Source organism: Panthera tigris, chromosome B3 (assembly GCF_018350195.1).
Source record: "Panthera tigris isolate Pti1 chromosome B3, P.tigris_Pti1_mat1.1, whole genome shotgun sequence".
Classification (NCBI taxonomy): Eukaryota; Metazoa; Chordata; class Mammalia; order Carnivora; family Felidae; genus Panthera; species Panthera tigris.
This window is the reverse complement of record NC_056665.1, coordinates 85,579,199-85,606,751: the sequence shown is the minus strand read 5'-3', so window position 1 is coordinate 85,606,751 and position 27,553 is coordinate 85,579,199. Positions and strand designations below refer to the sequence as shown.

The 27,553-nt window shown below is 39.0% G+C and overlaps 1 protein-coding gene across 1 annotated transcript in view; it reads left to right on the top strand.

Moving 5' to 3' along the window:
- SLC25A21 (solute carrier family 25 member 21) overlaps positions 1 to 27,553 on the top strand; it is a 480,180-nt gene that overhangs the window by 443,901 nt on the left and 8,726 nt on the right. Inside the window, exon 7 of the mRNA XM_007073713.3 lies at positions 2,060 to 2,224. Within this exon, the coding sequence (XP_007073775.1) occupies positions 2,060 to 2,224 (165 nt within the window). The remainder of the gene's footprint in view (positions 1 to 2,059; positions 2,225 to 27,553) is intronic.

The following is a 27,553-nucleotide window of genomic DNA, read 5'->3' as shown; positions in this document are numbered from 1 at the left end:
CAATGCGATGAGAAAGATGCTCTTCTATGATTCTATTTTTATTCTTATTTTACAGATGAGTAAAGTGAGGATAAATAAGAGCAGATAAAATCCTTGCCCAAGCTAGCAAGTGGAATTGCTGAGACTCAAACCTGGAGCTCTCTAGCTCCAACCCATTATTTCTATCTACTGTGCTACTCCCTGATTTACCTAATGATTCACAACTAGAGTTCAGACGCAACCAGGCACTGAAGTTCAAAATGTGCCCCCTGGCTGCCTTCCTCAGAGCAGGAGAGCAGAGCTTAGGTGGTTTGCCCAGCATTTCCAGAGTCTTTCCAACAGAAATGAATTTCTGCTCAACTTGTCCTCAAGTCTGTTTTGAAAACCAAAATAAATAATTTGTGTTGATAGACAGTGTGCCAGAACACAAATTAAAAAAGTCCCATTTTGTAGGACAGAGAGTGAACTTTAACCTTCTGAGAATTTTTGGTTTTCCTATATGAAATGTTTGCTTATTATTTTTAAGATGCATTCTCATGTGTTTTTTTTTAAGTTGCAAAAAAGGGTTTCCTTAAGCTTAATACAATTTATTGTACGAAATGAAAAGATGAAGTCGAGTGTAGTATTGTAGTTAGGAGTTTTTAAAACATCAGCAAAACCTACAGGATTTACTATATAAACAAGCTCAATTAAGTATCTCATGCTAATTACATAGCTATAAATACAAGGTGGATGAAAAACCTTGATTGGGTTTGTTCTTCTCTGTTCTGATACAACCTTAATTGCACATGATAAGAAAACACTTAGAAAGCACATCAGACTGCCATGAACACTCCAGCGACCTGCTCCAGGTTATGCATGTTGGAGAAAAAAAAACAAATGTCACATCAGTGCTTGCCTCATGGGGGAAAAAAAATTAAATACTGAACATTTCCCCCTCTTTACTATTCATTCAAAATATAACAAGGAGCGGGGCGCCTGGGTGGCTCAGTCGGTTGAGCGTCCAACTTCAGCTCAGGTCATGATCTCACAGCTAGTGAGTTTGAGCCCTGTGTCGGGCTCTGTGCTGACAGCTCAGAGCCTGGAGCCTGCTTCAGATTCTGTGTCTCCCTCTCTCTCTGCCCCTCCCCTGCTCATGCGTGCTCTCTCTCTCTCTCTCTCTCTGTCAAAAATAAACATATATATATATATATATATATATATATATATATATATATATATATATATGGAGAGATACCCTTGGTACTGTACCTCCAAAAGGAAGCAATCATTCAACTTTTTTAAAAAAACCCACATGAACTGTTATTGTATTGTAATGAATTATAAACCTCAGGGCAAGCTACAGTGAGCTCTGTAGCATGTTCCAAAAGTAGCAATAGACTGGAATTCAGCAGTCAGGGTATTTTAGGGTCGGGTAATCTATCGGAAGAGTGGAAGGAAGTAAATTAAAGGTAACCCACTACTCCCAGCACCACTGACTCATCATTTATCACAGTGAGTGATACACACTGATGGCGCATCCTCTTGAGGAAGTCTACAAACAACTGCAATTTATCCATGCCCAATTTCTAACCTGGTGCCACTTTAAACTATTGAGCCACTGGAGTCAAGATTAATTGTAACATTCACTTTAGAAAAACATAATTAGAAAAGTAAATATGCTGGATTCAAGAACCAAATATAAATTCCTTTTGGATTATGCACAGTTACGGATTACCAGTTTATCTGTATGGCTAATCCCCTCCATTACTTTGGATAATCCAGAATTGGATACAGCTATTTACATGTAGGTAGTGATGATAGGTATTACATGACCTTAGTTTCACTAATTCCAACAAAGATGTGGGTTTTTTGCTTTTTGGTTTTTGCCAGAAATCTTCCCTTTCAGACCTGTATGCATGCAATTTTGTTTACTTTTTGGGCTTCCTAATTTTAAAAGCATGGATCTAGGCATGATTATGCATGTTGGAGACAAAAATCGTCCCTAATAGTTTTGGCTTGAAGGGAAGCTAAAATGGTAATTTACTCTATTTCACGGTCTCAAAGATGATCTTTCTGGCTTTCCTCCTCTCTCCTACAGCAACCATCCACTATGAGTTATGCAAGACACATCATTAAGAAGGAAGGCTTGGGACTCCAGGGCCTCAACAAAGGATTTACAGCAACTTTGGGACGTCATGGGGTTTTCAACATGGTTTATTTTGGCTTCTACTACAACGTCAAAAACATTGTTCCTGTCAATAAGGTAACTATTTAATAGATTAAAATCCTGGAGAAAAATGTCATCAATGATGACAGCTACATTTGGAGAGTGTTCGTCATGTCCTAGTCACTGTGCTAAACACTTATATCTAATTTGATCCTCGCAGTAGCCTTATTCCTGGGCTGTTGTTATTCTTATTTAGGAATTGGAAACTGAGGCTTAGAAAACTCAGGGCGCCTGGGTGGCTCAGTTGGTTGGGCGACCACGGCTCAGGTCATGATCTCACGGTTTGTGAGTTCAAGCCCCTCATCAGGCTCTGTGCTGACAGCTCAGAGCCTGGAGCCTGCTTCACATTCTGTGTCTTCCTCGCTCTCTGCCCCTCCCCCACTCACATTCTGTCTCTCTCTCTCAAAAATAAACATTCAAAAAATTTTTAAAAAAGAAAAAGAAAAATCAAGCAAATTGTTAAGTAGTTAATAGCCAAGTAGAGACTTGAAACCAATTCTGACACCACAATTCTTCTTGAAGTATGCACCATTACATCTGAATGCTTCCCATTTATCACAAATGGGAACTTCTAGAAACTGTGTTATCATGTAATTTTTATCTCAGAAGCGTAACCTTCTCAAGAAAGTTGAAATTTTCATATTCTGCATAAATTTTGAGCTCTGGGGAAAAATTATCAGCCTAAAATTTAAATTTTATATAGATACTCATTTTTAAATTCACCTACGTTAATTAGGGTAAGCAGTAAACCAACTCTTTAAGGATCATTCACTTTCATGCAAAATAATAATAATTATATATGTGTATATATATATTTAATGATATATATTTAATAAATATATATGTAATATATATATTTAATATATATATATTTAATGATAATTTACAGATGCTAGCAGCCTTTTAACTTCTACAAGATGAAAGTAGCACATGATGTGCTTTAAACCTAGCATCTTTTCAGCCATTACAGCACAATTTTCCCCCACCATTATATTGCTTGCTTGCATCAAAGATTGCAATCCTGGAAGCACCCGCTGGGGACACATTTTCCACATGCAGAAAATTTCCCACAGGGGTTCACTTTTTTATTTTGCTTAGTACAAAGTACAGATGGACTTTTATAAATCATAAAAATATTTCTAATGTTGCTACCACTAGACTCTTTAGTAAAGTTGATTATACCTACCTTTGCCCAGCTATTGCCCATATTCTAGGACAAGACTTAAGTAGCAGCTGAATCCAGGGGATGTTCCACATTAGCCATCCGTTGGTATTACCTCTTTCACTAGCCAAAGTTGTTCACCACATTTTATTGTATTTGGAAATCTTACTTATTTATTTATTTATTTATTTATTTATTTATTTATTTATTTAGAAATTTTTCAGTGTTTATTTATTTTTGAGAGAGAAACACAGAGCATGAGCAGAGGAGGAGCAGAGAGAGAGGGAGACAGAATCCAGGCTCTGAGCTATCAGCACAGAGCCTGACACAGGGCTTGAACCCATGCACCACGAGATCATGACCTGAGTTCCAAAGTCGGACGCTCAACCAACTGAGCCACCCAGGCACCCCTGGAAACCTCATTTGTTGAGTAGAAGCTTATGTTTTGTTGGCCTGAAGTCTGTGATTGACCACAGTATATAAACACCCTTCCCCCATTGATTGACAATTCCGACTCCAGTGGTCCTCAGAGTCCTCCTTCTGTGAAGAAATCCAGAAATAGAATGCAATAAATACTTTGGTCTTGAATGATACAAGAGAGTTCAACTCTTAATACATTGAGGTTCTTTTCAGCAGGAATTGACTAAACAACTTGTGGTTCCTTGGACAAAATGAAAATATAGGACCCTTGTTCAAAAATTATTAAGAATTTCCAGACCAAATAGTAAGGCAGTGAAACCAGGCTCTTCTATGTGTAGGCCCTGGGTAACTGCACAAGACACAATCACATGAAGTTGACTCTGTTTTTTAGACTCTGAGATGAGTAATCCATACAACATGGGAGACATGTCCATCTCTCCAGCTATCCAAAGGCTTGAAACAGATAGAAATCACACACAATGAAATAAATTATATGATTATTATATATTTTATTACACATATTTGGGCATGTATTTTAATTAATATAGTATTATAAAATGAATTTGGTTATATTTAAGAAAGAATTCACGAAGATTTATATGTGGTCATATCTTAGTGCTTAAAATCCACAAGTGTGAATGTCACTCTAAAATTAATCAATGCACTTATGTTATTAAATATTATGCATTATATAAACAAAGAACTTAAATACTCATTATTTAAAAATACAGCATGATATCTTGAAACTATGGAAAGCACTCATTTATCTTGCCAGTTTGCAGCGGTCAGATCATACCGGCTCTTATAGGCCACACTAGGGATTCTTCCCTTTATCTGAAGAGCATTAGGAAGCAAACCAAAGATTTTAAGTCGAGGAATTACCGAATCACCGTGGCTACCAAGTGGAGAATGCATGGAATGGAGGTGGTGAGGGAAGTGCAGGGTATAACATGAAAATGATTTCAAAGTGAGATGCTGGGGCCTTGGACTGTGTTGTTCATGGTGGAGACAAGGAGAAATGGACATTTTTGAGAAATCTTCAGAAGGCAAAATCTAATGGAGTCCATGTATGCATGTTGAGAAAAGGGGTGGTGGAGAGAGATGATGCCTAAGTTTTTGGCTTAAGCAACGGAAAGGATGATGGTGCCATTTACTGAGAAAGAAAATCACTGAAAGAGAAGCAAGTTAATGGGAGAATATCATGGGCTCAGCCTGGAAACTGAATTTAACTACCCCCAGAACGAAAGTGCAGATGTTGAGTCGGAGATTGGATGTGGGTCCTGGAGCTGCAGAGGAGAGATCTGAGTTGGAGATACACACTTTGAAGTCGTCATAAACCTGGGCAAGTGTCCCTTTACTGGGTGAAAGATCTTGAGCCAATCACCTTGCTGCTCTGAGCTTCAGGTTTTTTATATTGTGTGTGTGTGTGTGTGTGTGTGTGTGTGTGTGTGTGTGTGTGTGTATTTTATTGTGTATTGAAAAGCTAAGATGGTTCTTTCTACCCGACATTATTTGGAAGATTAAGATAAGTGGTATGTGAAATTGTTTGTGAATTTTAAGGAGTATTGGAAAAGTTAGGTGTGGTGGTGCTGATGACAGCAATCAGGGAAGGAGAGAGGTGGTGAAGCGGGTGGTGGAAACAGCACGTAGAACCCCATGAAGAATGTTTCCCCAGGACTGTTCCTTTTGCACTTAAGTGAACACTGCGGTCTTTTCTTGTCTAGAACAAAGTCATTGATTTTATGTGTTCTGTAATCTAAGCCTGATTCAAAACTGGAAAACCAGTATTCTTTAAATTTAAACCATAATAAATCAATCCTTTGTGAAGGGGAAGGTATGATAATCATTAAAACATGTTGAAGAACGTCATCAAGTTGTTAACCATGAGGAGGAGGTAGTGTTCCTTGAAGGCTTTATTCCATCTTTGCTGTGGGCTGTCTCTAGCCATACACTTTGGATGATTTGTTTACAGGATTATTATTTCAGTTGCCTTACCCAGCAATTGGTCATTCTGTTGTTCCAAGGGAATTTGAGATTTCACCAATCCTGACTGGCATGAAATAATTTGAGATTTTTCTTTAATGTATTTTTTTAAATCCATAAATTGTCTTACAGCGTTTTCCATTTTCAAAGTATTTTATTTTAAAAGAAACTGTTTATAATGATCTCTGGGGAGTGGAAACGAGAAGTGGTGTGTGTGTGTGTGATAGAGAGAAAGCAGCAGTGAAGGGAAGTACTTTTTTCTGTATACCATTCTGAGCTGTTGAAAGCCTCTGCAATAAGCATGTATTAATTTTATAATAAGAAACAAATCAGTGAAAAGTTCAATAGAGTCTCATAAAATAGAATAGCTAGTTAGCTTCTTCACATTTTATTCAACTCTAAGGCTGTGTATAGAGGTAAAATAAGATCTTTAAACAGTGAGCCTAGAGAACTCAGGTCACATATCCACCCCTGAAGTGTTTAACCCTTCAGACTGGTGACCTCTATTAGATTTATTTTTCAAGTTATCACAGATAACTGTCATTTTCAGATAAGTAACTGTCATTTTGAGATAAGAAAACCAAATGAGAAGTTATGGCCCAGGGCAGAAAGTTACTGAAGTAATTTATCTGAGGTTATACAGCAAGGGGGAGGGAGAGAACCAGAGACCGGAACTCTTTCCACTATACCATGCAATGCTTTAAGTCTACTTTAAAAAAAAAAAAAAAAACACTTATTTATTTTGGGGAGAGCACAACCAGGGGAGGGGCAGAGAGAGGGGGACAGAGGACCCAAAGTGGGCTCAACGGTGACTGCCTAATAGCAGTGAGCCCGATGTGGGGCTGGAACTCACGAACCACAAGATCATGACCTGAGCCGAAGTCAGACGCTCAACTGACTGAGCCACTGAGGTGCCCCATCTCTACCTTTTACCTTGTATTTTGTCATACATAAATTACAAGTTACAAATGATCACTGAAATTTAAATATGTGAAAGAGCTAGAATATCCAGATAATATAACCAAATTCCTCTTCTGTCTCATTCAGTCCTGTAACCTGGTCCTCCCTTTTTATATCCTTAGTCTGTAATCTATAGAAACAAAGAATTATATAAGTCACAGCCTTGGAACAACTGGGCATTCGCAGTTTGAAAATGGTGCCCTGGGTTATAATATTTTAGATTTATTTTTAGGATCTAACTGTTCCTATGGTGGGTAAGAATATACAATAGAGAAAAGACTTCTTTGGATATTAACTGACCATGGAATTCATTTAATGGAGGCATTCATTTACATCTTGCAGTAAATGTAATGGAATGTCAGTATAAAGAATTATCCCTTCTCTCCAGAAAGAGGCATCACTTCTCAAAGTAAAGCCCACTGGAAGCAGGTATTGATTAACTTAAATGCTGACATCTTTTTCAAATATCCATGGGAGTAAGCTTTCATTGCAAAAATAATTTCTTTCATCCCTACTGCAAGGTGGGGATGTTCAAGCATATTATTTGTGATGTTGACACAGAAATGAGAATCCTAAGATTAAAATATTATATCTCTTTAATAACTGTCCTCTAGTTTCATATTTACTGCTTTTCGAATGTTTCCATAAGTAAAATAATAATAATAATAGTGGAAATCACTGTCGAAAGCTCGTGGCTGTCAACAGTATTAAAATGTGCTTTCAGTTTGCATCCTAATTAAGCATGTTTGCAAGTTATTTTGCCAAAAACAATAGACCTTTTGTGTTGAATTTTGCCATGATATAAATTACATGTGTGGGTTAGAAATATTCTGGGAGAGAACAATTTTTCATATGTTCAATTTTTCTTACTTAATAAACCATTTAGACCTGTCCCTATGGTCATTTTACTACAGACAGCATTAAGTCAAACATATTTTATTTTCTCTTAAAGTAATATTTATAAAAGATTGCCTTTTGGAAATGCAAATGTTTTTCTTTTTCTTTTGATTTTTAATGTTTTCTTTGTTTTGTAAATTCTGTGGAAAGTCTGAGGGTGGTGCCAGACGCACCTCAGTTTATCAGAAGAAATGTGGAAATGTGTTAGTTTCGTGATTTAAAGCTATATCCTTCCCTAAGGTGTGCGCTAAGCTGAATGAAAAATGCACCTTTGGGTTCAAGTGGAGAGCTTAGACAGAGCTGTTTGTATTTTGGAAAGAAGAATCTCAGTAGAATTAGATCATGGTAGGATTTAATTTATGGCCATTTATTTTTCTGATTCTCTCTTACTCCATCATTAGTCTTACCAATCATCCGGTAATGGGAAGGGCAAGAGCATTAAAGTTTCATTAAGAACAACTCTCCTTTCTGGTAACCACTGGGGTAAAACTACAAGTATATGTTATCTATAAAATTCCAGGATATGTGACAAGATTCTGTGGTAAAAAGCAGTATCTTTCATTGGCAGTTTTCACAGACTCCCTGGGGTATGTGTGCTGGGGAGAAGGAAGACATGGGGGAGGGCAGAGAGAAGGGGGCAAGGATTCAGACACTTTCTTAAATAAACTTTAAGTCAAAAATTTCCAGGCAGGCACCACCCAAGTGGATGGAAATGTGGTACAAGTAGCTTTAGGTTCTCAGTGGGTTCCTTCTGTTCATTCATTCCAAGAACGTTCATGGCACACATGTGATGTCCCGGGCGCCATCTTGCTAAGTGTCAGCGCTGACCCTGCCTTAGTAGGCTTCGCATTCTATGAGAGGAGACCGATAATAAAGACGTCATGGCACATGGAACTGGATAGTGATAGTCATGATGAGTGCCATGGAAGGCAACTATCAAGCTGTGGGAATTTAGAAACCAGGATCCCAATCTAGACCAATGGCAGGGCAGGGCAAGGAGATAGGAAAGGCCTTCCTTCAAAAACGATGTTTAGGCTGAGGCTCAAGGGTGAGGATTGGCCAAGATGAAGAGGATGAGCAGAGACCAGATATTTAGTCAGAGAGAAGAGGATATGTGACTGCCCTGAAGCAAAAAGAGGCTTGGGGAACCAGGGATAAGACGAAGAATGAGGATAAGCTGGTATATGGTGAACCCGAGGGGAATGGAGGCCATGCAGGCTGCAGAGGGCATCTGGCCCACAATGTTTTAGGTATGTAGAAATCACTTGACTCCTCTTACATGATTTAACTCAGGGTATATGTCGAACAAACATATTACATAAGTAGTACTAAATGGGCGTGGGAAAGCATCGTTTATAGAAGCAGTCCAGAAGTAGAGTCTCATGAAATAAAGTTGGTTCCAAGCCTTCTTCTTGATCATATGCCTACCTCCATATCAAAGCATCTCAGTGTGTCCTTTCTCTGACCTCTCAACCTTTTAGAATTTTGTTTTGGAAACCTGGTTTGTTAGTTTTCCTTGGGGTCAGCACCTTTATTGAGGTAAGGAATAAACAGAGCACACCAAAATGGAAAAATCTTACTGAGTTCCCAAGGAAATATATTAATATTTTCCTGCATTTCATACGATAATACTCAGCAATACAATTGACTCTTAGACTGTATTACCCACCCATGTCAATATTTAAAGAGAGGTATTTAAGGAGAGGATGTGTGTGTGTGTGTGTGTAGGTATATATATACATGTGTATGAAATAATCAAGTGATAACTGTTATGCTTAAACCCTAACCCATTTTGACATTGTATGTGTTTTATAATTTGAACTAAGTGGGTAAGACATTTAAAATTATTTTACATTTCACAACACTTTAAGGAAGAGCTAGCTCGGGGAAAAAAGGAATTTTCATGGCTATTTTCTGAATGGCTACATTTAGATGCTGAGCTTTTAACAAGACTTTGATTTCATTCCAAAGCCCAGAGCCCTGCAAGGATAGGATCTTGGGAATACTCTACATTCCTTAAAGAATGCTTATCAATTAAACCATCTCTTTTTAGTTAGTGACCTTCTGTGGAGTGAGGAGCTAGCATTTCCCCCAAAATTATCTCACATAAAGAGAAAACAAACACTGTAATAGATTCTTCTGATAGCTGTGAAGTGGAAACAACTGTATTTTTTAATTAAGCTTTAATAGCAGGTATTTTCATTTCAGGGCAAAACAGCATGATACATGACATCAGGCAAACAATGCTTTTGTCAAAGTTTATAAACAAAACAACAGAAGAGAACCAACGTTAGAGAAGATAAAAGATAGACTGCAAGCTGACTTGACTCTGAGTTGACGTGGTCCCACTGAAACTAACAATAACTAAAATGCAAATTTCTTCATAAAAAAAAAGATAAAAGGCAATTTGTTCTCACTCAGGCTGCCTCCTTGTTCAGTTACTAGGAGGCAACTACCGATTTCAGCTCCCCACATTATTTTCATGATGACCATTGCCAGCTGCGGGGCAGGCAGCACTGAGCCACTGTTATTTGCCTTGCAGTTGCTACCAGGTGCTTAACCAGTGTGCCTCTGTACCGCCTTTGTAATTTGCTTCTGAGACCTTAGTTCTTTGCGTATGACGTCTGTAGGGAGGAGAAAGAAAACATTTATTAAACACCAAAGATGTGGCAGGCCTGGTGTACGTACAAAATGAATATGACATAGCACAGTCCTTTCATTTGAGAGGCTTTGCAGGACTCTTCCCAGAGAACGTCAGAGTTTGGTGCCCATCTCTGCTAAATCCGCCAAAGATTGAACCCAGGCCATCTGACACTAGAGTCCATACTTGTAATTGTTGTATCCAACTTCTTCAAAGGTATGGATAGGTGAGCCTTTGAGTTTTTTCTTCTTTGGAGGATGTCCACATTTCCTCAGCTCCTCGTCAAGTGACATGAGTTTTGGTCCTCTCTATGGTCTGTGTCCCCCACTATAGATGCATCAGATTTGTCAATGTCAGTGTCAAAACTGAACATAATCCTACAGTTGTCAGAGGATCAGTTCAGAGTACAGTAGTTTCAACCCTTCCTGTGATCTGAACACATGTTGTTTTTTTGTTTGTTTGTTTGTTTCATTTAAGTTCAAGGTAGTTGGGGGCGCCTGGGTGGCTCAGTTGGTTAAGAGTCTTGACTTTGGCTCAGGTCGTGATCTCATGGTTTGTGAGTTTGAGCCCCATGTTGGGCTCTGTGCTGACAGCTCAGAGCCTGGAGCCTGCTTCAGATTCTGTCTCCCTTTTCTCTATTTGCCACTCCCCTGCCAGCACTCTGTCTCTCTCTCTCTCTCTCTCTCTCTCTCTCTCTCTCTCTCTCTCTCTCAAAAATAAACATTAAAAAAATAAATTGAAACTAGTTAACATACAGTGTAGTCTTGGCTTCAGGAGTAGAACCCAGTGATTCATCTCTTACATATGACACCCAGTGCTCATCCCAAGAAGTGCCCTCCTTAATACCCCTCAGCCCTTTAGCCCCTCCAGCAACCCTCAGTTTGTTCCCTGTATTTAAGAGCCCTTATGGTTTGCCTCCCTCTCTGTTTTTCCTCTTATTTTGCCTTCCCTTCCCCTATCTTCATCTGTTGTGTTTCTCATATTCCACATATGAGTGAAATCATATGAAAGCTGTCTTTCTCTGACGTATTTTGCCTAGCATAATACACTCTAGTTCTGTCCACATTGTTGCAAATGGGAAGATTTCATTCTTTTTCATCACCAAGTAGTGATGTGTGTGTGTGCGTGCACACGTGTGGGTGTGTACCACATCTTCTTAATGCAGCCAAAGATTGTACAGAAATAAATTCTTTTTTTTTTTTTAATTTTTTTTTTAACGTTTATTTATCTTTGAGACAGAGAGAGACAGAGCATGAACAGGGGAGGGGCAGAGAGAGAGGGAAACACAGAATCTGAAACAGGCTCCAGGCTCTGAGCTGTCAGCACAGAGCCCGACGCGGGGCTTGAACTCACGGACTGTGAGATCATGACCTGAGCCGAAGTCGGACGCTTAACTGACCAAGCCACCCAGGCGCCCCCAGAAATAAATTCTTGAGAAATTTTTGTTGGGGTGGAAGGGACAGAGAATGGGTGTTGGTTTTGCATCAAGATGTTGATATGTATAAAACTATGGTCAGTTAAAATCCCCAGAGTATGTGAACTGCAGTCAAGTCAAGTCTCCCCTTGAACTTGTACAGTTTGTATTCACTGTGCTTAAAAGTAATCCTGTGGGTTCAGTCCAGTGCTTGTGATGATAAATTTTAATATTGAGGGCCTCATCTGTCATTCTAGCTTCCCCTCCCAACCTGTGTAATCAGCAGATCCAAGGGCAGGCCTTTCACATCTTGACCCAGGTTCATCCAGCCCCTCATCAGGCTGTCTTATGGACACATCTTTCACAGCTGAGGGATCTCCAGCTGTACTTCTCATCTCTCCTCCCTCCATTCAGTATCTTATTAATCAGGATAACATGGAAGACTTATTCAAGTAACTTTCTAAAATCAAAGTGTACAGGATGATTCAAAAGGAAATTAACTTTCAAAAATGTATTACTAGACCAGGTTGTCTGCAGTTTCTTCATGTGAGAATCCACATGAAATTCCTGTTTGTATCACCTCTTTTTTGGCAGCCTTGAGGAGATGGCGTCACAACTACCCCTTTAACTATTGATGGTGGTATGCCACAAAGGGGATAAAATGAATTAAAGTATAGAATGTGTGTTGTTAGCACAGACTGACCATTGTAAAATTATGGAAGTAACTGAGGGAGCCCCTTAAAATTGGTTTTGACCACATGTTTGTATATAATCTAACTACTAATAGATTTATTAAAATGTTCCATTCTTTTTGAATCACGCTGCTATGGTCCTAACATTCTCCCCATCAATTTATTTACCTACTAGCGGGAAGAGAAAGCAGAGTAAGAGTTCTATCAAGAAGTAATTTGTGGGGCACCTGGGTGGCTCAGTTGGTTGAGTGTCCGACTTCGGCTCAGGTCATGATCTCGTGGTTCGTGAGTTCGAGCCTGCGTCCAGATCCTCTGTCCCCCTCTCTCTCTGCCCCTCCTCCACCTGTGCACTCACTCGCTCTCTCTCTCTAAAAAATAATTACTAAAAAAAAAAACAGCAATTTGTGATACCCTGAAAATCACGTGACTCTTTGTAGGACCACTATATTGTCTTTAATTGTCTTAAAGCAATTTACAGCAACTTCTTTCAGTCACTTCTCAACTATAATTTTAATTTTTCAAATGGCAAACCTATTTTAGCAACTTTTGACAAGGAACAGTAAATCCAATCTAGCATCAACCAAGGCCCATCCTGAATGGAGAATGTTTCTCTAAGTGTGTTTATTAAAGACTATCTGGGGCGCCTGGGTGGCTCAGTCAGTTAAGCGGCCGACTTCAGCTCAGGTCACGATCTCGCGGTCCATGAGTTCGAGCCCCGCGTCGGGCTCTGGGCTGATGGCTCAGAGCCTGGAGCCTGCTTCCGATTCTGTGTCTCCCTCTCTCTCTGCCCCTCCCCCGTTCATGCTCTGTCTCTGTCTCAAAAATAAATAAAACGTTAAAAAAAAATTAAAAAAAAAAAGACTAAGACACCTGGACTAAGTATCCAAGGTGTACTGAATTCAAGTTAGGTCAAAGCTAGTCAGAGAGGATCTCAGATGCAGTGTGATGACAGAAGGAATGAGTGAACTGTGGGGAGCAAAGGAAATTTAATTTGGGCTGTCATGAGGTCGTAGGAAGATTCTAAGACTAGACTTTAAGGTGTATATTCATGCTGTTCGCCCATTGCTACACTCTGTTAAACCTTGCCTTATGGGTAGCAGCAGGCTTCCTGGCCAGTCTCCCTCACCACCCCTCGTCCTCACTAGCTAACAGATCTTGCTTCCCCCATCTTGCTTACCCCCTCCTTCTGGCATGTCTCTGTGTGGAATGTCTTCTTAAAGATGCCAGACCCTAATCACAAAGGCCTGTGAGATGGGCAAAGGTTCTGTTTATCAAGCTAGCAGCCAGCTGGCCAGTCATGAAGCAAAGCATCAAAGCCCATGCCAGGGAAGGTAAAAAGAGAGGCACATGCTTCTTTTGATCAAGACATTTTGCTTTTCTGCATATTAACTTCTTAAGTGCCATTGCCTTAAATTACTAATACTGTCCTTAGCTGTGGATATAATGTTTGGATTAGATGGTTAAGTTAGTCACAAATATGTAGTATGTTGATTGTTAACTATTTTGAGTCATATGATCTCATTTCCAATGACGTGGTAACTTTTGTTGAATTCTTAAAGGTTATGGAACATCATGACCACCAATGTTTTGGGATCACTTATTAGTGTTTCTTGTTAAGCTGTGGAGAGTCTATAAATAACATGTCCTGTCAGGGAAACTCATTGATCTTCCAAAAGAGGGACTGGAAAACACATCTCTTCAGCTCTGCACTGACACCAAATTGCAGTGTTATGGAAATTGCCAGAGTTCTACTAAGAGACCTGATATCAATTCCCAATTCTGGTACTTACTCATTAGCCATGTCTCTCTGGCAAGTTATACCTTTCCTCTGTCTCAGTTGTCTCATTTGAGAAGTGAAATGTTAACATCAGTCTTAAAATGTTTGCAGGGGAATTAAATCATTTTTTTAAACTATGAATATTGGATTTTGTATTGCTATCACAAATAAGGTCAATGCATGTAATACACATTAACATTTCAGGCTACTTAGCTCCAGTTTAAAGTACCATATTTTATAAGAAAAATTGGAACATACTTAGGAGAAAAGAATAAAACTCATCTGTAGATGGGGAAATAATGTATACTACTTACAAATAAATATTTCAAAGGAACTGTGTTTTTAAGCATGAGGAAGAAAACGTTATTTCAATAACAGTTTTTAAATCATGATGAATTACATCAAGAATGGTGACAGTTGATTACCCTTGCAATTGAGCAAAAAATTAGAGTAAAATAGTTTAGGCTTATGGGTGAGGAATGTGGGTTAGGAACACAGGAAGTTTCCTGATTGATGACAGTTGGAACAAATTATAGAAGTAAGTTGGAAATTTTTAAAAACAAGATAGATTTTTCATCAACATTAATATCCATTTACATAATTAAGGTATGATCCATCCTAAATATTTTACTTGGGCTAAGTGACATATTTTTCCCTCGAGTTTTTTTTTTAATTTTCATTATATTATGATAAAAACACTTAACGTGAGATCTACCCTCAACATATTTTTAAGTGCACAATACATTATTGTCGACTATGGGTATGATGTTGTAAAGCAGATCTCTAGAGCTTATTCATCTTGCTTAACTGAACTTGATTAGTGACTCCCCATTTCCCTGCCCCCAAGCCCTGGCAACCACTATTCCATTCTTTAATTCTACTAATTTGACTATTTTAGGTACCTCATATAAGTGGAATCATGAAGTAATTGTCTTTTCTGTGACTGGCTCACTTTACTTAACATAGTGTCCTCAACTTTCATCCATGTTGTCACATATCACAGTTTCCTTCATTTTAAAGGCAAATGGTATTTCATTGTATAAATATGCCACATTTTCTTTATCTGTTCTGTCAATGGATGTTTAGGTTGTTTCCATATCTTGGTTATTGTGAATAGTATGGCAATGAACATAAGAGTGCTAATATCACTTTGAGGTCCTCATTTCAATTCTTTTGGATAAATACCCAGAAGTGGGCTTGCTAGATCATATCGTAGTTCTATTGTTAATTTTGGAGGAACTCTATACTGTTTTCCAGAGTGGCTACACCATTTAAAACCCCCCACCAACAGTGTATGAGGATTCCAATTTCTCCCCATCCTTGCTAACACGTACTTTTATTTTTTTGAAAATAATCATCCTGACAGATGTGAAATGATATCTTGTGGTTTTGATCTACATTTCCCAGATAATTAGTGACTGAGCATTTCTTTATATACCTATTGGCCATATGTATGTCTTCTTTGAAAGAATGTCTATGCAAGTCTTTTGCCCATTTTAAAATCAGGCTATTAGCTTTCTTGGTACTGAGTTATAAAAGTTCCGTATATAGTTTATATTTTATATATCAACCCCTTTATAGATACATGATTTGCAAATATTTTCTCCCATCCCGTAGGTTGCCTTTTTGCTCTTTCGTTTCCTTTGCTGTTCAGAAGCTTTTTAGTTTGACATAATCCCACTTGTCTGTCCTTACTTTTGTTGCCTGTGCTTTTGGTGTCAAATCATTGCTAACATCAATGTCATGAAGCTTTACTCATGTTTTCTTCTAGGAGTTGTATGGTTTCAGGTCCCATATTTAAGTCTTTAATTTGTGTGTGTGGGGGGGCATAATATGTAGTTTCAATTTCATTCATTTGCATGTGGATTTCCAGTTTTACCAGCACCATTTGTCGAAGACTGTTCTTTCCCCATTGTGTATTCTTGACACTCTTGTTGAAGATTAGCTGGTCATATATGCTTGGATTTATTTCTGGTCTCTCTGGTCTGTCCCACTGGACTATATGTCTGTCTGTATGCCTGTGCCATAATGTTTTGTACTATACCTTTATGATATGCTTTGAAATTAGGAATTATAATGCCTCCAGCTTTGTTCTTCTTTCTTAGGATGGACTTGGGTATACTCAGTTGTAGAATTTTTTCCTATTTCTATGAAAACTGCCATTGGAGTTTTATAGAGATTGCATTGAATCTTTAGATCACTTTCGGTATTGTGGAAATTTTAACAATATTAACTATTCTAATCCATGAACATGAAATGTCTTCATTTGTGTTGCCTTTAATTTTTTTGACGTTTTATAGTTTTCAGTATTTAAGACTTTCACCTCCTTAGTTGAGTTTATTCCTAAGTATTTTATTCATTTTATCCGATTGAAATGGGAATGTTTTCCTAATTTCTTTTTAGATAGTTTGTGTGTAGTGTATAGAAACATGAGTGATTTCTGTATGTTGATTTTGTATCCTGTAACTTTACTGAATTTGTTTATTCTAATTTTTTTATGGAATCTTTAGGTTTTTCCCTATATATAAGTCCATGTTGTTTGTAACAGGGACAGTTTTACTTTTGATTTGGATGTTTTTTGTTTATTTTTCTTGCCTAATTTCTCTGATTAGGACTTCATTACTATGTTGAATAGAAGTGATGAGAGCAGGCATCTTTGCCTTGTTACTAATCTTAAAGGAAAAGCTTTCAGTTTTTCAACAGTAAAGTGTGATATTAGCTGTGGGCTTTACATGTATGGAGTTTATTATGTTGAGGGATTTGCCTTATGTTCCTTACCTTCTGAGGGTGTTGATCATGAAAGCAGGTTGAATTTTGTCAAATGTGTTTTCTGCATCGATTGAGAATATCATGTTATTTTTTTATCCTTTATTCTGTTAATGTGCTGTATCACATTAATTGATTTTGTTGTGTTGAAAAATCTTTGCATTCCAGAGATAAATCCCAGTTTATCACAGTGTATGATCCTTTTAATGTGCTGTTGAATTCAATTTGCTAGTATTTTATTGAGGATTTTAAATCTGTGTTTATCGGGAATCTCGGCCTGTAGTTTTTTAATTTTTTTCCTTGTGGTATCTTTAGCTTTGATATAAGGGTTACGCTAGTATCACAAAATGAATTGGAAGTGTTCTTTACTTTTTGATTTTTTGAAAGAATTCGAGAAGCATTGGTATTAATTCTTTATAAGTTTGGTAGAAACAATGTGAAACCATCTGGTCCTGGGCTTTCCTTTGTCTTCAGGTTCTTGATTGCTGATTAAATCTCCATACTAGTTATAGGTTTGTTCATACTTTCTATTTCTTCATGATTTAGTCTTGGAAGGTTGTTTCTAGGAATATATCTACTACTTCTAGGTTGTCCAGTTTCTTGGCATATAATCATTCATAGTAGTCTTTCATCCTTTTTAGTTCTGTGATGTTCGTTATAATGTCTCTTTTTTCATTTCTGATTTTATTTGATTCTTATTTATTTATTTTAATATGAAATTTACTGTCAAATTGGTTTCCATACAACACCCAGTACTCATCCCAACATGTGCCCTCCTCAATGCCCATCACCCACTTTCCCCTCCCTCCCACCCCCATCAGCCCTCAGTTTATTCTGTCTTTAAGAGTCTCTTATGGTTTGCCTCCCTCCCTCTCTTTTTTTTCCCCTTCCCCTCCCCCATGGTCTTCTGTCAAGTTTCTCAGATCCACATAAGAGTGAAAACATATGGTATCTGTCTTTCTCTGTATGGTTTAATTCACTTAGCATGCTCTCCAGTTCCATCCATGTTGCTACAAAAGGCTATATTTCATTCTTTCTCATTGCCAAGTAGTATTCCATTGTATATATAAACCACAACTTCTTTATCCATTCATCAGTTGATGGACATTTAGGCTCTTTCCGTAATTTGGCTATTGTTGAAAGTGCTGCTATAAACATTGGGAACAAGTGCCCCATGCATCACCACTCCTATATCCCTTGAGTAAATTCCTAGCAGTGCTATTGCTAGGTCATAGGGTAGACCTATTTTTAATTTTTTGAGGAACCTCCACACTGTTTTCCAGAGCAGCTGCACCAGTTTGCATTCCCACCAACAGTGCAAGAAAGGTCCCGTTTTTCCACATCCTCTCCATCATCTATAGTCTCCTAATTTGTACATTTTAGCCACTCTGACTGGCATGAGGTGATATCTCAGTGTGGTTTTGATTTGTATTTCCCTTATGAGGAGAGACAATGAGCATCTTTTCATGTGCCTGTTGACCATCTGGATGTCTTCTTTAGAGAAGTGTCTATTTATGTCTTCTGCCTATTTCTTCACTGGATTATTTGTTTTTCGGGTATGGAGTTTGGTGAGGTCTTTATAGATTTTGGATTCTAGCCCTTTGTCTGATATGTCATTTGCAAATATCTTTTCCCATTCTGTCAGTTGCCTTTTAGTTTTGTTGATTGTTTCTTTTGCAGTGCAGAAGCTTTTTATCTTCATGAAGTCCCAATAGTTCATTTTTGCTTTTAATTCCCTTGCCTTTGGAGATGTGTCAAGTAAGAAATTGCTGCGGCTGAGGTCAGAGAGGTTTTTTTCCCGCTTTCTCCTCTAGGGTTTTGATGGTTTCCTGTCTCACATTCATGTCCTTCATCCATTTTGAGTTTATTTTTGTGAATGGTGTAAGAAAGTGGTCTAGTTTCATTCTTCTGCATGTTGCTGTCCAGTTCTCCCAGCACCGTTTGTTAAAGAGACTGTCTTTTTTCCATTGGATGCTCTTTCCTTCTTTGTCAAAGATTAGTTGGCCATACTTTTGTGGGTCCAATTCTGGAGTCTCTATTCTATTCCATTTGTCTATGTGTCTGTTTTTGTGCCAATACCATGCTGTCTTGATGATTACAGCTTTGTAGTAGAGGCTAAAGTCTGGGATTGTGATGCCTCCCACTTTGGTCTTCTTCTTCAACATTACTTTGGCTATTCAGGGTCTTTTGTGGTTCCATACAAATTTTAGGATTGCTTGTTCTAGCTTCGAGAAGAATGCTGGTACAATTTTGATTGGGATTGCATTGAATGTGTAGATTGCTTTGGGTAGTATTGACATTTTAACAATATTTATTCTTCCAATCCATGAGCATGGAATGTTTTTTCATTTCTTTGTATCTTCTTTAATTTCCTTCATAAGCTTTCTATAGTTTTCAGCATACGGATCTTTTACATCTTTTGGTTAGGTTTATTCCTAGGTATTTTATGCTTCTTGGTGCAATTGTGAATGGGATCAGTTTCTTTCTTTGTCTTTCTGTTGCTTCATTATTAGTGTATAAGAATGTAACTGATTTCTACACATTGATTTCGTATCCTGTGACTTTGCTGAATTCATGTATCAGTTCTAGCAGACTTTTGGTGGAGTCTGTCAGGATTTCCATGTATAATATCATGTCATCTAAAAAAAGTGAAAGCTTGACTTCATCTTTGCCAGTTTTGATGCCTTTGATTTCCTTTTGTTGTCTGATTGCTGATGCTAGCACTTCCAACACTATGTTAAACAACAGCGGTGAGAGTGGACATCCCTGTTGTGCTCCTGATCTCGGGGAAAGCTCTCAGTTTTTCCCCTTTGAGGATGATATTAGCTGTGGGCTTTTCATAAATGGCTTTTATGATGTTTAAGTATGTTCCTTCTATCCCTAATTTCTTGAGGGTTTTTATTAAATTTTGTCAAATGCTTTTTCTGCATAGATTGACAGGATCATATGGTTCCTATCTTTTCTTTTATTAATGTGATCTATCACATTGATTGATTTCTGAACATTGAACCAGCCCTGAAGCCCAGGAATGAATCCCACTTGATCCTGGTGAATAATTCTTTTTGTATGCTGTTGAATTCAATTTGCTAGTATCTTGTTGAGAATTTTTGCATTCATATTCATCAGAGATATTGGCCTATAGTTCCCTTTTTTTGCTGGGTTTCTGTCTGGTTTGGGAATCAAAGTAATGCTGGCTTCATAGAATGAGTCTGGAAGTTTTCCTTCCCTTTCTATTTTTTGGAATAGCTTGAGAAGGATAGGTATTATCTCTGCTTTAAATATCTGCCCCAGGGAAGCCTTCTGGTCCTGGACTCTTATTTGTTGGGAGATTTTTGATAACTGACTCAATTTCTTTGCTGGTTATGGGTCTGTTCAAATTTTCTGTTTCTTCCTGTTTGAGTTTTGGAAGTGTGTGGGTGCTTAGGAATTTGTCCATTTCTTCCAGGTTGTCCAGTTTGTTGGCATATAATTTTTCATAGTATTCCCTGATAATTGCTTGTATTTGTGAGAGATTGGTTGTAATAATTCCATTTTCATTCATGATTTTATCTATTTGGGTCATCTCCCTTTTCTTTTTGAGAAGCCTGGCTAGAGGTTTATCAATTTTGTTTATTTTTCTCAAAAAAACAACTCTTGGTTTCATTGATCTGCTCTACAGGTTTTTTAGATTCTATATTGTTTATTTCTGTCCTGATCTTTATTATTTCTCTTCTTCTGCTGGGGTAGGGGTATCTTTGCTGTTCTGCTTCTATTTCCTTTAGGTGTGCTGTTAGATTTTGTATTTGGGATTTTTCTTGTTTCTTGAGATAGGCCTGGATTGCAATGTATTTTCCTCTCAGGACTGCCTTTGCTGCATCCCAAAACATTTGGATTGTTATGTTTTCATTTTCATTTGTTTCCATGTATTGTTTAATTTCTTCTCTAATTGCCTGGTTGACCCATTCATTCTCTAGTAGGGTGTTATTTAACTTCCATGCTTTTGGACGTTTTCCAGACTTTTTCCTGTGGTTGATTTCAAGTTTCATAGCATTGTGGTCTGAAAGTGTGCATGGTATGATCTCAATTCTTTTATACTTATGAAGGGCTGTTTTGTGACCCAGTATGTGATCTATCTTGGAGAATGTTCCATGTGCACTGGAGAAGAAAGTATATTCTGTTGCTTTGGGATGCAGAGTTCTAAATATATCTATCAAGTCCATCTGATACAATGTATCATTCAGGGCCCTTGTTTCTTTATTGATTCTGTGTCTAGATGATCTATCCATTGTTGTAATTGGAGTATTAAAGTCCCCTGCAATTACCACATTCTTATCAATAAGGTTGCTTATGTCTGTGATTAATTGTTTTATATATTTGGGGGCTCCCGTATTCGGTGCGTAGACATTTGTAATTGTTAGCTCTTCTTGATGGATAGACCCTGTAATTATTATATAATGCCCTTCTTCATCTCTTGTTACAACCTTTAATTTAAAGTCTAGTTTGTCTGATATAAGTATGGCTACTCCAGCTTTCATTTGACTTCCAGTAGCATGATAGATAGTTCTCCATCCCCTCACTTTCAATCTGAAGCTGTCCTCAGGTCTAAAATGAGTCTCTTGTAGACAGCAAATAGATGGGTCTTGTTTTTTTTTATCCATTCTGATACCCTGTGTCTTTTGGTTGGAGCATTTAGTCCATTTACATTCAGTGTTATTATTGAAAGATATGGGTTTAGAGTCACTGTGATGTCTGTAGGTTTCATGCTTGTAGTGATGTCTCTGGTACTTTGTGGTCCTTGTAACATTTTACTCACAAAATCCCCCTTAGCATCTCTTGTAGGGATGATTTAGTGGTGATGAATTCCTTCAGTTTTTGTTTGTTTGGGAAAACCTTTATCTCTCATTCTATTCTGAATGACAGAGTTGCTGGATAAAGGATTCTGGGCTGCATATTTTTTTCTGTTCATCACATTGAAGATTTCCTGCCATTCCTTTCTGGCCTGCCAAGTTTCAGTAGATGGGTCTGCTAGTACCATCATGTGTCTATCTTTGTAAGTTGGAGCCTGTTTATCCCTAGGTGCTTTCAGAATTCTCTCTTTATCCTTGTATTTTTCCAGTTTCACTATGATATGTCATGCAGAAGATCGATTCAAGTTACATCTGAAGGGAGTTCTCTGTGCCTCTTGGATTTCAATGCCTGTTTCCTTCCCCAGATCAGGGAAGTTCTCAGCTATGATTTGTTCAAGTACACCTTCAGCCCCTTTCTTTCTCTCTTCTTCTTCTGGAATTCCTATGATACGGATATTGTTCTGCTTGATTGCTTCACCTAGTTCTCTAATTCTCCCCTCATACTCCTGGATTTTTTTATCTCTCTTTTCCTCAGCTTCCTCTTTTTCCATAATTTTATCTTCTAATTCACCTATTCTCTCCTCTGCCTCTTCAATACGTGCTATGGCCGCCTCCATTTTATTTTGCACCTCATTTATAGCATTTTTTTAGTTCCTCATGACTATTTTTTAGTCCCTTGATCTCTGTAGCAATAGATTCTCTGCTATCCTCAATGCTTTTTTAAAGCCCAGCAATTAATTTTATGACTATTATTCTAAATTCTTGTTCTATTGCGTAAATCAGTTTTGATCAATTCGTTAGCTGTCACTGCTTCCTGGAGTTTCTTTTGAGGAGAATTCTTCCGTTTGGTCATTTTGGGTAGTCCCCGAGGTAGCTCCAAACGGCAGGGCACTTCCCCTGTGCTGTAGGGAGAAACTTGTGTTGGTGGGCGGGGCCACAGTCAGACCCGATGGCTGCCCCCTGGCCACCACTGGGGCCACAGTCAGACTGGTGTGTACCTTATCTTCCCCTCTCCCAGGAGCAGGACTCACTGTGGCATGGTGTGGCCCCTGTCTGGGCTGCTTGCACACTGCCAGGCTTGTGGTACTGCTTCGATGGGTCTGGCCAAGGGCATATTAGATGGGGTAGATCAACAAGGTGCACAGGGGTGGGAGAGGCAAGCTTAGCTCGCTTTGCCATCAGTGGCCCCCTGCAGGAGGGGCCCTGCAGCACCGGGAGGGAGGCAGGCCCATCAGAGGGATGGACCCAGAGAAGCACAGCGTTGGGCTTTCGCACGGTGCTGGCAAGTTCAGTGATGGGAACTGGTTCCCTTTGGAATTTCAGCTAGGGGATGGGAGAGAGAAATGGCGCTTGCCAGCGCCTTTGTTCCCCCACCAAGCTCTGTCCTTCTGGGGCTCAAGAACTCTCCCTCCAGGTGTCCTCTTGCCCTCCCTGCAATCCGTGAGCAGAGCTGTTGACTTTTAAAATTCCAGATGTTAAGTCCCGCTGGCTGTCAGAACTCATGCAGTCCATCCCCTCCTCTTTTGCAAGCCAGAATTCCGGGGCTCTGCCTTGCCGGGCAGGCTGCCCCTCCACCACCCGGCTCCCTCCCGCCAGTCCGTGTAGCACTTACCGCCTCTCTGCCCTTCCTACCCTCTTCTGCGGGCCTCTTGGCTTGGCTTGGCTCCGGAGTGTCCGTTCTGCTAGTCTGCTGGTGGTTTTCTGGGTTATTTAGGCAGATGTGGGTGGAATCTAAGCAATCAGCAGGACGAGGTGAGCCCAGTGTCCTTCTACACTGCCATCTTCTCAAAACATCAATTCTTCTCATTTTAACTTTATTAGTCTTGCTGAGGGTTTGCCACTTTTATCTTTTCAAAAAATGAACTCAATTTCATTTTTTTTCCTAGTTTCTATTTATCCCTGCTCTAATCTTTATTATTACTTTCCTTCTGCTAATTTTGGACTGAATTTTTTCTTCTTTTTTCTAGCTCCTTGAGCTGTAAAATTAGGTTGTTTATTTGAGATCTTTTTTTAATGTTTATTTATTTTGAGGGGGAGAGAGAGAGAGACAGAGACAGAACATGAGTGGGTTAGGGGCAGAGAGAGACAGACAGAATCTGAAGCAGCTCCAGGCTCTGAGCTGTCAACACAGAGCCCAAAGCGGGGTTCGAACTCACAAACCATGATATTAGGACCCGAGCCAAAGTTGGAAGCTCAACCGACTGAGCCACCCAGCACCCCTAGATTTTCTCTTTTAATGTAGATGTTTATCACTATGGAGTTACCTCTGAGTATTCTTTTACTATGTCCCGTAAGTTTTGTCTTTTCCTTTTATCTATATTGTCTTTTCATTTATATTTGTCTCAAGTTATTTTCTACTTTCTTTTTTGACCCATTGGTTGTCTGATAGTATGTTGTTTCCTCAGGGTGAAGCAGGCAGCTGCCATCTTTGTCTGCTCTGTGCTGAGAAAGGGGAGGACTATGAAACCTCCATTTCAGTTCTCCCCCAGGTAGCTAAACCTGTCAGAACTCCACAAGTTGCCAGAAAGATGCCAGTTTTGGGGGCCTCCCCAGAGAAGTTGGGATGTTGGACACAGAGATCAAGAAGTGACTAAGTTTTTAAGAGGCAGAGAAGCTAGGTACTTTCTCACAGGACTTTGAGAGTGAAAGCCCAAGAGTAACCTCCTTCTCCCTACAGAATATTTCCCCTGCACTTTGTTCACATCCCCACATTCTTATCACATTGTACTGTAATACTTGATAATTAATGCCCTCCCACCCCCTTTCTGGATCATTTACCTTCACACTCACCTCTAGCACCCAGTGTAGGACCAGGCATATATAGACATCCAGTAAAATGTTTGCTGGATGAATAAACAAAAAATGAATGATGGATAGAAACAATATGATATAATGCTTAAGAATATATGGTTGAGAATCAGAAGAACATGAGTTCAAATCCAGGCTCTACCTCTTGTAAGCAGTGTGATCTTGGACAACTGATTTAACTCTCTCAGTCTCGTGTCCTTATCTGTAAAATGGTGTTACATACCAATCCACAGGGTTCTTATGTTTTGTATATATTTTTTGAATATAAGATGGTATCTTGGGGGCACCTGTGTGGCTCAATCAGTTGAGTGTGTCCAACTCTTGCTCTCGTTTCAGGTCTTGATCTCAGGGTGATGAGTTCAAGCCCCATATTGGGCTCTATGCTGGGCATGGAGCCTACCTAAAAAAAAAAAAAAAAAAAAAAAAAAAGATGGTGTCTAGCAATAAGTAACTATTAATTAATAGTACCATTATTTCTCATGAAAGTTATGAAAAATAATACAAGTATTATATCACATATATGTTTCTATTTTTGCTATTAATTTAATTGTGATGTGTTATCATTATTGACAGAAATGCTTGAGTGATTCACTGATGGCCAGTACAGAATGACCTATTCAGATTATGTGACAGGTATCACTCATACCCAAAACCTCACAGTGGGCATTCTTGCTTTGGACTGAGTTGGGGGTAGGAGAGGTGGAAAGAGTTAATAGCATTGCCTTTAGCTCTGCAACCTTAAATAAAGCCCTGTTTCCACCAAAGAAAGCTTTACAGTCCTCCCCAGCACATCCAGAGCTTCTCGGAGCATCTCTTACCCAACCCAAAGATACAGAGAGATGAACCATAAACTTCCAGTTGACCAGTGGTTCTCAGACTTTAGTGTCTGGCAGAGTAATTGGGAGGACTCGTTTAAACAGATTGCTGAGCTCCATTGCCATCAGTAGGCCTGGGATAGGACCCCAATTTTTATTTCTAAGAAGTTCCCATGTAGTATTGATGATAATGGTTCAAGCACCATACTTTGAGAAACACTGAGTTCATAGAAATGGTTACGAGTAACCTGAGTCCAGGGCAGAAATGTGTGTAGAAATCTTTCCACTAAGGTGAATTGCCTGATAACCCCTGTGAAGATGAGGGCTTTCTTTTTTCAGCCCCAGTGTTTTCAACCCTGACCTCCCTCTTCTTACTTTATAAATTTATTGGTAGAGGAAATAGTTTCATGAAGTTTTTCTAAGCTTTTATGAGCCTGACAAAATCTATAGACACTCTTTCCAGAAAAACCCATCTACACATACACAGAAGCATTGCTTATAATTTCAAGTGGTGCTGGGACACCTCTCCCACCAGCCTAGCCACTGACTCTAAAGAGTATCAGTAGAAAAAAACATGCCGTAGGGGCACCTGGGTGGCTCAGTCACTTAGGCATCCAACTTCAGCTCAGGTCATGATCTTGCAGTTTGTGTGTTTGAGCCCCATGTGGGCCTCTGTGCTGACAGCTCAGAGCCTGGAGCCTGCTCTGGATTCTGTGTTTCCCTCTCATTCTGTCTCTCTCTCTCTCTCTCAAAAATAAACAAACATTAAAAAAAAAAAAAAAAAAGAAAAAGACAGGGTGCCTGTGTGGCTTAGCCGGTTAAGCATCCGGCTTTGGCTCAGGTCATGATCTCAACAGTTCGTGAGTTCAAGGCCCATGTCGGGCTCTGTGCTGACAGCACAGAGCCTGGAGCCTGCTTTGAATTCTGTGTTTCCCTCTGTCTCAGCTCCTCCCCGGCTTACCCTCTGTCTGTCTGTCTCTCTCTCTCTCTCTCAAAAATGAATAAACATTAAAAATTTAAAAAAAGAAAAATTATGACCTAACACAAAGCCTTGGTTCATATGGATGTAACAAAAATTCCCTTCTTATAATTAATCTTTCAGTTACCTCATTTTTAAAACAGGAATAATAATAATAGTTCTTAAATCAAAGTTTTTGTGAAGATTAACTGATATAATACATGAAAGGGCATAGTTTAAAAACCAAAAACACTGAATATTACCTTTTTCTCTCTGTAGTCTTGCTACAATAATCCTCATTCTTCAGGCAAGTGGGTGCCTCTCCCTACTAAGAAAAGATCAGGAAGTATAAGAAAAAAGAGCCTAGGAGTAATGTTTCAAGACCTTACTCTATGCCCATCACATTCTTCCGCTAAGATCTGGTCACAGGCTGCCGTATCATGGTTCTCCCTGTGAGCCACTGAGCAATGGGATCTAGCAAGCCCAGGCTTAGCTCTGTGACATTAGAGTCTCAATTTATTTGCCCTGAAATACTTTTCTTTACAAATGCCCAATGCCCTGTCGTGTCCCCATGTTAGTGTCCCCATGTAAAGTTCTAGTAGAGGTTCGTTTCTAGGATAGAAGATGCTGAATCTTGAGAAGTAATGATTAAGGGCTAGACCTGATTCTCACTGCTTCTACAAAAATAACTGAACAAGTACCTCGATAAGCCAATCAGCAGACATTTGTTTAGTGCCTACTGTGTACACTGTGTAATAGGTGACCCAAAGAGAAGTAACACATGTCTCTAGGCGGTGCCAACTCACAAGCCAGCAGGAACGAGAGATATGTGCAAAAATAAGCCAGACACAAAGTGAGCCTTAGCAAGGGCAATGATTGTGGTTCATTCAGGAGTTCAAGAGTACAGAAGAGGGAGAAATCAGTTTTGACAGGGATCCATTAAAGTGTCTTGGGCAAGGTGGGAATCAAGCTGAACTCTAAGGTGGAGTGTGACCACATTAGGTGACTGTAATGGAGAAGGACATTATAGGCTGTGTAAGTCATTTGAAGAAAAGAGTTAGAAAAGTGCTCGGCTTAACTTTGAACGATTATGATTTACCCAGGGTGACTATAGTATGGGAGTGGGGTGGAGGTGTAGAACTTGAGGCCGGAGAGAGAAGTTGGAAGCATATGGTAGGAAAGAAACCAAAGGCCAAGTGAGGAGCTTTGGCTTTACTCTCCGTTCAGTGGGGAAGGATTGAGGATC